Genomic DNA, 12484 nt, shown 5'->3' with positions numbered 1-12484 from the left:
TGCCATAATTATCATAAACCTAAGGTTATGGGGTGGAGCTCGAGGAATGATTAACACACATGGATCGATTACATTTGCCAAAAACCCTAAGGGTTCAACCTTGTTCAAGGATATCATGAAAGGGAAAGCTGCTACAACAATCAAACAATCCCTGATTCTGCCAATTCTAGGTCCTTAATTGGTTGAACATATGGAAAAAACACCATATATGTTAGTAAATTTGTTAGAATTAAGTGGTGTTTTGATAATTCTTCAAAAAAGAGCCCTTATTTGCAGATTTAGTGGTTTTTGGCCCAAGTCCAAAGATCTACATCAATGGGTCTTCACCAATTGGACTGATAAATGCGATATTGACCTGTGTTCGAAGGATTTATTTGTGGTTTAGTTCGATAAACAAGAGGATCTGAACTTTGTTTTAAATGAGGGACCATGGTTTTGGGGAAGGGAAGGCCTCTTTGTAACTCCATGGTTTCCATCTTTTGATGCGACAGCAATGGTGGTTATGAAGATGTCGATATGGGTGAGACTACACAACCTCCCTCTCCCTTTCTAGCACCACCAATTTTTAGAAGGTATTGGAAACATGTTAGGGAAATTTCTAAAGATGGATCAAGACAAAATGGAAAAATGTATCTTTACTTTTTTTAGGAGTTGTGTTGAGATAGACATTAGTAAAGGCTTATCAGATTGCATCCAAATGATTCATAAAGATTTTAAGTGGACTTGATTTTTAGATTTTAAAAATATGACTTTCAGATGCCCAGTTTTTCATTAGATAAGGCACTTGCAAAATACATGCCCCCAAGGAAAAAAAAAGACAAAGAAAAAATTACAAAAGCCAAAGGGATGGCAATTTCTAGATCCGATTTCCTTAGAAGATGAAGATGAAGAAATGGATGAGAATCATAAACAAATAGAAGAACATAACCAACAAGTTCCTCAAGTGAAGGAGGATGAAAAGAAGCAGAATAATCCTGGAAGTTATGCTGAGAAAGCCAATGATTTAGTAGTGATCCAAGTTCCACGAAAAAAACATGAGCAAATATGCAACAACCAATGAGCAACCAAAACAAAGCGACTCATTCATCTGAGAGTTCTGAATTATATAAATAAGTGCCATTAAAGCCAATTGGAGAAGAAATGGTGATCGTATTTGCCAATCCAAATTTTGGGGGTTGGCAAAAAGTTCAAAAGAGGAAAAGTAAAAAAGAAACTCAATTTATCTAGGTAAATGTAATTATGTTCTTTGTAAAAAAAATTGCACATTATGAGTACAGGTAGATAGGCTACTATGTGTGCGTTAAGCACATGCAAAATGTAATTTTATTTTTAATAGAAGTACAAGTTTTTCCTTCAAAAATAATAATATAATGCCTCTCTTTATGTTTAAAATTAACATTAATTTCTCCAACTTTAATCCTTGTAACTTCGTAAAGTTTCAAAAATGAACTCAGTCAAAACTATACCATACCAGGTGACTAACATAAATAATGTTTACACACAATGAGGAAATATCAAAGTAATGAAAACCATAACAATAAAGATTTTACTTAGTTTTTAAAAACTCACAACTTCATTATGTTTGTGAATGAGAAAAGAGATATTCACTGCAAAATTATTGTTGCCACACACCAAAGTTGTTGTAGTCAACTACCATATGACCAATCCCATGCACAAAAAAGGTTTCAAATTGAAAATGCATTCTCTTTCCAAACTAGATTCAAGAAGTAACAATAAGTATCCTTAACAAAAAACAAAAGTCAACCCCCTCTATTTTCTTTTGGGTCCAGTTTTAATTTTTTTATGTTTTCTACAAGAGCCAAAGTCCCATGGATTTTCACATCAAATCTATTTCCTTTATCTTTGAATGGGAGTACGTTGTTGATAGCCATTTCGTTGAAGTGATAACGTGCTTGGAAATGTTGGGTAATTACAACTCCTAACTAGCAAGCTACTTTCAACAAAATTTTATATATTTTTAATATATTTAATTATATATATATATATACCCCTGATTAGGGTGATGGTCGATGGGACGTTGGAGGTTGGGGAGCTCGTCACCCCACCCTCCCCCGCTTGCCATAACATTTAAGAGGGGGTGGTGTGGCCAACCCTCCCCATGCATCACACATGCGAATTGCATACACTATCCCCATTTTGATGTCAAGCCTTCCTTCATACGTTTTCTCTACGAGGGGAGAGCTTACTTCTTGGATTTTTTGGTACCGCTAGACCTTTCCCCCACTGCTAGTGGGACAATTCCCTTTGGTGGTTGACAAAGGAGGTCTATGTATGGTGGTAAATTCTCAGAGTCATGGCATAATTCGTGGGAAACTCACCAGGCATGGATGTTGACCTTTTGTGATGTACCAAATCTAACTTGTACTTGCATGCATAATACACTGGTTTTTGTGTCTAGAGGTCCATAACATAGACTGTGGTGGCTAAGCAATGCTCAAGAATTAGTCTTTGGTAAGAGAGCGATTTCAAACTCCGAGACTTCATTGGCTGCTTCAGAGTTGGCAGTTGTAGGATCTTGTGACACCTGCCATCCTTTAGAGTGCACAACTTCACTAGTTTAGGCTTGGTGGGTTGGAAAAATCAGGGTATTTTCTTATCCCTCTTATTCATTAATATTATTCTTTGATTATTTTTTTTTGCATTGGTGGATGTTGGTTGACTTGGTTTCAAGTCCAGCTCAGTCTAGTTGTGGCCAGGATTTTGGTTTCCCCTTGAGTGCTCCAGGCCCTGCTAGAAGAATTCTATCTGTTAGTTTTGGTCATTTGTTCTTCTCTGTTTATTGGCCTTGCCTTCTCTAGTTTCATAAACTCCCTTGGTTTTTCTGTCTTGTGGGTTTTCTTAGCGTTATTTCCCCTGATTTCTGAGCTACTGAGGTTTAACTATCTAACTTGAGTACTTTTATTTCAGTTCATTATGCCTTGACAATGAATGTGCAACCTCGAGCTCAAGCCCATGCCCAAGAAGCTGCAACCATCTTCCATTTTGCTACGCCCTCTAAAATTCGTGAAGAAATCTATCAACTTGAGGCCTCACAACCAATGATCGTTAACCTTATTCAGATTCGAAAATCCTAGAGGGGGTTGCTAATTGGGTTCCTGAACTTGGTCATACTAGGGGAAGACGAACCTAGTACCTGAACTCCATTACCCTCCATTAACAAATAAAAACTCTTTTAGGCAGGGTCATGAAGGAAAAGCATGAAGATCATAATCATATCTCACACACATAGAGCTAAAGTTATTGTAAAAAAGATTCATTATAAATTCAAGGTAGTGTGAGTAAGTATTAAACTTAGGTGACAAGAATACAACTATTTTTCCTAACTAAATTTAAACCCAAAAAACATGTATATAAAATCAATAGATAACATAATAATAATGATTATATAACATGTATATAAAATCAATAGATTATGCCTAAAACTGCTTCTGCTTGGCTAAGATCTCTTCCTCGGACGTAAGGAAACAGGTTAACAAGACCCAGAGGCATCTGGCAGGAGTGAAAGTCTGCTCCCTTACGGACCACCATATTTCAGGTGGCGTGGTTTTCCTTGATAACAGTGATGTGTCAACTGACATTTGCGGATAGCAGCCAGAGATGGCTGTCCTGTCCTCATTGTTGGTTTGACAAAATGAGTTTGATAGGTATAAAAAAAAATAATATATATATATATAAGCTTAGCTCAAACAGATAAGATAATAATAATTATTATTTATAGCTCAAACAGTTTGGAACTAATTGTGGAGAAATACTCCAAAATTTCTTGTGAAAAAATTTCACAAAATCATATTGATGTTATTTTTCCCTAAATGAAAACTAAAATAACCTTTTTTGATAAATTTAAAATAACTTCTCTTACGGCTGGAGCTAACCAGCCATATATTGGGTATTTAATGTCTTTAGAGCAGCACGCCACTTAGCCCGATAACACGGGAGTGGACAAATATTATTTAATGCCGAATTTGCCCGCTCCGGTGTTATCGCGTTAAGTCGTGTGCTGCTCTGAAGACATTAAATACCCAATATATGGCTGGTTAGCTCTTTCCTTCTCTTACTGTTTTAAAAAATCGTATATAATATAATTATGATGGCTTATCGTAGTACGTTTATATATATATGAGACATTAAATACACGTGACAGAGTTGACCAAATTTATTAAAATATAAGATATTGTGATTTGATTTTAAGGTTTTTTTGGGGAAATATATTGGTATGACTTAGCGCCGTGTATATCCATATGGTTTCGAAGGTAATGTGGATGGAGTGCATTGTACCACGTGTATTTTCCTCGTGAGAGATTGAGAGCGGTGAGATTTATACATGCTAAGACCTGAGTTACTTCAACGTCAAGCAAGGGGGTATTTAATGCATCAAGATTTTCTAAAACCGAACAGCGATTTTCATCTGCAATGCGCAGGATCGAGCCAACTGCCAAAGCTATGATTGTCCTTAGGAGTTGGCAAAGGTTGTTCGCTCTTAAGATCTTGGGCAGCTTTGACATAGGAAAACCAAGAAGGACATGATATATTTATATATTTCAGACCCCGCCCGATGACTTAGGGAATATATTCCAATTAGCCAGATTGGCTGGTTCCCTTGCTTGTCGCTGGGTGCCTCAGAGGCCCCATATCAGCCAGCCAGTCGCCATGCGATTGTGTGGAGATTGTTTTGAAGATATTGCAATCTTGATGTTTATTCCTCCTCGTTTTTCTAAATTGGATTCCATTTATATAAATCCCTCGCTTTCTGATCCGTCAACCGAAGCCATAGATCCTTTGGAGCACAGAAATCTGAAAACCAAGGATGGCCCCACTGTGGTTTCCTGTATTTCCTTCAGTGTTGTTGGCTGCTTTTCATGGATTCCCTTCACCAATTTCCCTCAATGCTAGATCCACCTCTTCTAATGTACACCCCTCTGAAACTTTTACTCATCCCGATCTTCTTACCGTTTTTGAGAATCGCTTGGCATTGCAGCGCTTGATTTTCTCTGATGAGGACTGTTCGTATCTGAGTGCGCGGTGGCTACAGCAAGCCCTGGATGGCATTTGTTTGTCTGCATATTCTGGTGCAGAGGAACTCTTTCCCCACCATATTCGACAGGTTCTTGATTTAAATCAAGACTGTAGAAAGTGGGTAAACAGGTATCTGGATGACACAATTAGTCTCCTCGATGTATGCAATGTCATAAAAAATCGGCTCGCTAGAATTGCCCATTGCCAACAGTTCCTTCAGATTGCAATCCACTGCTTGGACGGGGCGGAGAATACGAGTGAGATTCAGTTTTGGAGAGCCCGGAGAGCTCTGGCCAAGTACCTGAGCGTGATGACCATGCGGGCAGAGGAGAGATCGCAATTGAAGAAATGCAAGTCGTTATTGAAGCGAATGGGAGAACGATCTGCTGCTCCAGTATCGGATGCGAGCTCCAGCAGTGTGGGTGAATTTGCAGGAGTAATGAATACATGCAAGGCGACCACTGTGTTCGTTTGCGGCGCAGTTGTGGCGGCGTTGTCGTTTGAACCCAGGAAACGGTCGTTCTCACTTCTTGCGAGTAATTGCGCGGGTCAGTCCGGATCTTGGCCTGCGGCTTTCTTGAACTTGCCCCGCGGAATGAAGAAAGAGATGGCGAAAAGGGAAACAAAGCGCGACTCTGCGTTATTGCTAGAGGTGAGCATGGCGGAGGAAGCTGCCCGGAGGTTGTACAGTCTTCTTGATAAATTTCTGACCAGTAAATCGTTCACTCTCAGCGAAGGTGATGCAGTAAAGTTGAAGAAAACTATGACAGGGCTAAAGAGAAGCAATGATGATTTGAAAGGGGGAGTGGATGCCCTTGAGAAACATATGAATGAACTATTTAGAACCATAATCAACTGCAGGACGGCACTTTTGGACATGCTCACATACTCCCAAATGTGAGCAACAGCAGTGCTTTAATCATAGTGCTAGGCATGAGAGACACTTTTGGAAGGAAAGTGTGTAAATAGTGGTCCACATAAATCCCCAGTCAAAGGATCCAAGTTTGGACTGCAAATTTTGTAGAGGTATAAATGCATAAAAAAATAATAATTATGGTCAATATTGAAATTGGGTTTCAGTAATTTTAATTTTTTATAAATGAAAAATTGTATAGACGGTTCACATTTTATAAGTTTGAAATATTCTATCTAAGTCATAATTAAAGAGATTAAATTGAAAATTTGAAAATTGAAAGATGGGAGTTTTTAGTTTTAAATTATTATCATTATCATTGTTTTTTAATGTAACAATTAAGCAAGACACAAATTGGTGTATGAGACTTTCTTGTTTGTGGGACAAGGGACCCACTTCCGTGCAACAATTTCAATGCTAAGTCTACTAAGGCACCTTCTTTAGTTTTGAATCTCTGACCTCTTAGGAGGAAACACATGCTCTTAATCATTAGGGCCACTCAAGCTCTATAATAATAGAATAACAGCTTGAGTGGCTCAATGGTTAAGAACATGTGTTTCCTCCTAAGAGGCCACAGGTTCAAAACCAGAAGGGGGTTAGAGTATGTACTTAACAGTGAACACATGTTTCCTCCTAAGAGGTCACGGGTTCACGTTAAAAAACAGAAGGGGGTTAGAGTATACATGTATTTCCTCTTAAGAGGTCACAGGTTCAGGCTCAAAACCAGAAAGGGGCTAGAATATACATGTGTTTCCTCTTAATAGGTCACGGGTTCAGGTTCAAAACTAGAAGGGGGTTAGAGTATACGTGTGTTTCCTCTTAAGAGGTCACAGGTTCACGTTCAAAACCAGAAGGGGGTTAGAGTATACATGTGTTTCCTCCTAAGAGGTCACAGGTTCAAGCTCAAACCAAAAGGGGGTTAGATTATACATGTGTTTCCTCCTAAGAGGTCACGGGTTCACGTTCAAAACCAGAAGGGGGTTAGAGTATACATGTGTTTCCTCCTAAGAGGTCACAGGTTCATGTTCACAACAAGAAGGGGGTTAGAGTATACATGTGTTTCCTCCTAAGAGGTCACGAGTTCAAAACAAGAAGGGGGTTATATTATGTATGCATTTGTAGATATAACAGTCAAATTGTTGGGCGGAGGTGGGTCCCTTGTCCCACAAACAAGGGTGTCTCATACACCAATTTGGTGTCTAGCTTGGCGGTGACGTTAAAATTAGATAATAATAACAAATTAAGTTAATTTATTATTTTTTTGCCATTAGTTAAGAAACTGTTTCTACTCTCTTCTGAAGACATTCAAATTTACCTCCTCATGACAAGATCTGTGAACATTTGATGTTCACAACCAACAGAAAAAACACGCGAAGGAACAAATTCGGCCAAAATAAAAGAGAAAAAAATATATCTAAAGCAAACAAGTTAATATTGAAGCGAGAAGGATAAATCATTTAAACTACAATTCTGTACATGAAACTTCAATTTTGACAAGGGAATGTGTTGGAATTTGACAACTAATTGTGTAAATATGTGTAAAAATTGTATCTATCGCCAAGTTGGTTTTATACCGAAACAACAGTTACGTAACGGAGGAGGCTCTTATAAAATGATAAATGCCTGAACTATTGTAATCATGGAGAATAATTGTTGATTTAATAGAAAATCCAGTCCCTTGCCCTGTGGATGTTTTCTTGACACCCCGTCAAGGTTTTACCACGTAAAAACATTATGTTTTTTAATTGTGCCTTTGTGTTCAGTTTCCATTCAATTTGAATTATATGCTTCTTGTTAAATTAACCGTTTTACCTACAAATGGTATTAGAGAACTGAGTTGAAAAATTGGGAGCCCTCGATAAGACTAAAAACGCCAAAAGCCATTTTTGCAGTCCTGGAAAATCCATAACCGTCAGGGCCTGGAATAGTGAGCCCATGCCCATGCCCATGCCCACCGCTTGACAGAGCAGATTATAAAAAAATTATTGGAGCCCACATCGAGCCCGTGTGTGTTGAAGAACGCCGCCGATTTTTTGAAGAGGGGCTACTGCCAAAAGTCTATGAGGAAGATAGCCATCGAGAATAGGATCACTAAGATTCTTTTAAACTCGCAACTTGAAGAGGAGTTGTCGCCGATGAGCCTGTCTCTCCCACATTGAACCACCATTTAGCCCGCCGCCATCAAACTAGAGAGACGGTCAAGCCGCAGTCGCTGAAGAAAAAATCTGAAGTGCCATTTGGCCTGCCACCATCAAACTGGAGAGACGGGCAAGCCGCAGCCGCTGGAGAAAAATATGAAGCAGAAGAACGTGGCTCCCTTCGCCATTCTGAAGAAAAAATGGAGACACTGAAAAGGACATTGTCGCTCCAGAGAAAGGAAGAGCCAGAAACAATTTTTTGGAGTCCAACGCCTACTGGAGGTAGGAAATTTGCTGCAAGAAGGAAAGATAGAAAAATTCCATTGTTGGGTGAAGGTTGCATTTTGCCATAGGAAAGTCAGAAGTCGTGTTTTTTAAGAAATCTGGTTAAACATTTTCCATAATTTTTTAAACCAGTAACAAAATTCTAGAAAGATGAAGTAGGGTTTTTCATTAAAGGGTTTCTTTAGATTGAAGAACAGAGATTTTTCTTTTCAAGAAACTGAAATTAAAAAAAAGGGGAATGTGTGAAATTTTTCCAGAAAAGGGTTTCATTGAAGAACGGAGTTTTTTGTCCAGGAAACTGAAATTAAAAGGAATTCTTCTAGAAAATTGTTGCAGACTTTTATTTTTTTCCGATCAATTTGAAGAAAAAATTTGGAAAGGAACAAAATTCTGATTTTTTTTTTGTAAAAATGAAAACCCTTGTTGGAAGAAGACAAATCGAATTATTTCTTTTAGAAACCCTAGTTGAAAGATTGAAACCCTAGGAGGAAAAAAATTGCTAAGGTGATGAATGCAAAGTTCGAGGTGGAGAAATTCACTAGCAAGAACAACTTTGCTTTATGGAAACTGAAAGTTAGGGATTTTTTGGTGCAACAAGGGTTGCACAAAGCATTGGACAGGGCAAATAAGAAACCTGCTAGCATGACAGATTCAGATTGGGAGGACTTGGATGCCCGAGCTCTCAATACCATCAGGTTATGCCTAGTGGATGAAGTTCTATTAAACATTGTTGAAGAGAGTACAATGGCAGGTTTATGGGAAACACTGGAAAAACTATATATGACAAAATCATTAACCAATAGAATTTATTTGAAAAGACAATTGTACAGTCTACGGATGAAGGAGGGTACAAAAGTTGTTGAACATTTAAATAATTTTAATACACTTATATGCCAATTATCAGATATGGAAGTTAAAATTCATGAAGAAGACAAATCTATAACCTTGTTGTGTTATCTTCCCGAGTTGTGGGACCACTTCATAACTTCAATTAGTTTGAGCACTGCTGATTCTTTGAAATTTGAATCAGTTGTGGGAGCTCTCTTGTCTGAAGAAGTACGAAGGAAATCCAGTACTGAAACAGTTGCACTAGAAGCCATGATAGCCAGAGGATGATTAAAGGAAAGAGGGGAAAAAGCAAGGGGATCTTCCATATCAAAATCAAAGGGAAAGAAGTGTAAGGAAAAATGTTGGCACTGCAATAAAATTGGACACTTTAAGAAAGACTATTGGAAACGAAAAGAATTTGATAACCCGAATAAGGAAGCAAATCAGGTTGATTCAAGTATGATAGACGAAGTTTTATCTGCTGAAGAATTATGTATGATAGATGAAACTTTACCTGTATGTAATGTCTCTTAGGATTTTGAAAGTTGGTTGTTAGACTTTGGTGCTTCTCATCACATGTGTCCACACAGAAATTGGTTTACTTCATATGAAGATGTAAATGGTATTTTTGTGTTTATGGCTAATATTATATCATGTCAGACTATTGGGATGGGAAATATCAGGATTAAAATGTATGATAACACAGTTAGAACATTAACTAGTGTTAGACATGTACCTAAATTGAAGAAAAAATTGATTTCTTTAGGAGTGTTGTATTCAGATGGTTATAAGTTTACAGGTTAGAATGGAGTGTTGAAAGTCTCTAAATGTGCCCTAGTTGTTATGAGAGCAGAAAAGGTTGGAAATCTTTACAAACTCAAAGGAAGTACTCAGGTTAGTGAAGCAACGATTGTGTCAGAGAAAGAAGAAGAAGGTACTCGCCTATGGCATCAGCAATTGGGTCACATGAGCGAGAAAGGTCTTCTGGTACTGATGAAACGTAAATTACTTCTTGATTTGAAATCATTGAAGTTGGATTTCTGCAAACATTGTGTGTATGGAAAACAATGTAAACAGAGGTTTAAAATTGGAAGTCATAATAGTAAAGAAATTTTGGACTATATTCATTCTGATCTATGGGGACCATCTCCTGTTGTATCATATGGAGGTGCTTTATATTTTTTAACATTTATTGATGATTTCTCCCGTAAAGTTTGGGTCTTTATGCTGAAAAAGAAAGTTGATGTATTCAATGTCTTTAAACAATTTAAAGCAATGATAGAAAAAAATAATAGGCAAATAAATTAAATGATTAAGAACTGACAATGGTGGTAAATTTACTTCTCTAGAATTTGAACAGTACTGTAAGGATGAAAGAATTGTTGGACACAAAACTGTTGTTTATACTCCTCAGCAAAATGGTGTTGTTGAACGTATGAATCAGGCTCTTATGGAAGGAGCCAAAAGCATGATCAGCAATGCTAATCTTGAAAAGGAGTTGTGGGTAGAAGTAGTATCCACTGCTTGTTATTTAGTTAACAGGTCACCTTTAGTAGCAATTAATTGTAAAATTCCTGAAGAAGTTTGGTTAGTTCAATCTTGTGATTATTCACATTTAAGGATATTTGGTTGTGATGCCTATGTTCTTATTCCTAAAAGTTAGCATTCAAAATTAGATCCAAAATCAAAATGTTATGTCTTTGTTGGGTATGACTATGCGGTGAAAGGATACAGGTTGTGGGATCCTACGTCGCGGAAGATAGTCATTAGTAGAGATGTAACATTTGATGAATCTTCTCTTTTAAAATCAAATGTTGAAAAAATTGAACAGGAACAAGTATCTCCAAATCAAAAAATTCAATTGGAAGCTAAACCTTTTTTTGAATTTCGAAAAGAAGGAGAGACTTCTGGAGGAAAAGGTGATGAAGATAGAAAGGAAGTTATTGAGGTTTCTGAACCAATTCAACAACCAGTCACTCTAAGAAGGTCTACAAGGGAAAGAAAAACTCCCAAAAGGTATGAATATTCTACTTCATCTTTTGCTTTGATTACTGAAGATGGGGAACCTTCTTGTTATCAAGAAGCAGTAGATGATACAAATAGCGAAAAATGGAAAATGGCTATGGAAGAAGAAATGGATTCCTTAGCCAAGAACAATACCTGGGATCTTGTAGAACTTCCTAAAGGGAGAAGTGTTGTTGGATGCAAATGGGTCTTCAAATTGAAACAGAAAGTTGATGGAAGTATCGAAAGGTATAAGGCGAGACTGGTAGAAAAAGGGTATTCTCAAGTTGAAGGTATTGACTTTCATGATATTTTTTCACCAGTTGTAAAACTTGTTTCTATTCGTACTGTGTTGGCACTAATTGCATTACTTAACCTTGAGTTAGAACAGTTAGATGTTAAAACAAATTTTCTACATGGTGATTTGGATGAAGAGATATATATGGAACAACCAGAAGGTTTTGTACAAGGTCACAACAGAAGATTAGTTTGCAAGCTCAGGAAATCATTGTATGGCCTGAGGCAGTCTCCCAGGCAATGGTACAAGAAGTTTGACTCCTTCATGGTGAGCCAAAACTTTATTAGAAGTGAGTATGATCATTGTGTATACTTCAAGAGTTTCAGTGGCATATTCATTATCTTAGTTTTGTATGTTGACGATATGCTTATTGCAAGCAAAAGCATGGAAGAGATCAACAGGTTAAAGGCTCAACTCTCTAGGACATTTGATATGAAGGATCTTGGAGCAGCAAAACATATCTCGGGCATGGAGATACATAGAGACAGGCAAAATGGTAAGCTTTGGTTATCACAGCAGAAGTATGTGGAAAGAGTACTTGAAAAGTTTTGTATGAACAGTGTGAAACCTGTTAATGTTCCATTAGCTTCCCATTTTAAGCTTTCTTTGATTTTGAGTCCTAGAATTGATGAAGAAAAGAAGTATATGTCTCATGTACCATATGCAAATGTTGTAGGCAACTTAATGTATATGATGGTATCTACAAGACCTGAAATTTCACATGCAGTTGGAGTTGTCAGCAGGTTCATGGAAAATCCAGGTGAAGAACATTGGTGAGCAGTGAAATGGGTGCTTCGATATTTTAGAGGCACAAGTGATTATTGCATCATCTTTAATGGTAGTGAAGGATCAATCTGCGAATATGTGGATGTTGATTATGAAGGTGATTTGGACAAAAGGAGATCTACTACAGGTTATGTCTTTACTCTTGTAGGTGGAGCAATTAGTTGGATGTCAAACCTTCAAGAAATAGTTGCATTGTCC

At 37.5% G+C, this 12484-nt stretch overlaps 1 protein-coding gene across 1 annotated transcript; it reads left to right on the top strand.

Moving 5' to 3' along the window:
* The first annotated feature begins 4825 nt into the window (after positions 1–4825).
* On the top strand, positions 4826–5935 carry LOC149181407 (UPF0496 protein 4-like). The gene has a single exon (XM_089414201.1). The coding sequence runs from the start codon at positions 4826–4828 to the stop codon at positions 5933–5935; it is 1110 nt and encodes a 369-aa protein (XP_089270327.1).
* The last annotated feature ends 6549 nt before the right edge of the window (positions 5936–12484 follow it).

Source organism: Pinus tabuliformis, chromosome 3_2 (genome assembly GCF_031772625.1).
Source record: "Pinus tabuliformis cultivar Carrire ecotype Pingquan chromosome 3_2, CPIR1, whole genome shotgun sequence".
In the NCBI taxonomy this organism is placed as follows: domain Eukaryota; kingdom Viridiplantae; phylum Streptophyta; class Pinopsida; order Pinales; family Pinaceae; genus Pinus; species Pinus tabuliformis.
The sequence above is the reverse complement of the archived record's forward strand: the minus strand, read 5'-3'. Positions and strand labels throughout refer to the sequence as shown.

Coding starts and splice junctions, on each gene's coding strand:
- LOC149181407 (XM_089414201.1), top strand. CDS start 4,826: ATGGCCCCACTGTGGTTTCCTGTATTTCCTTCAGTGTTGTTGGCTGCT.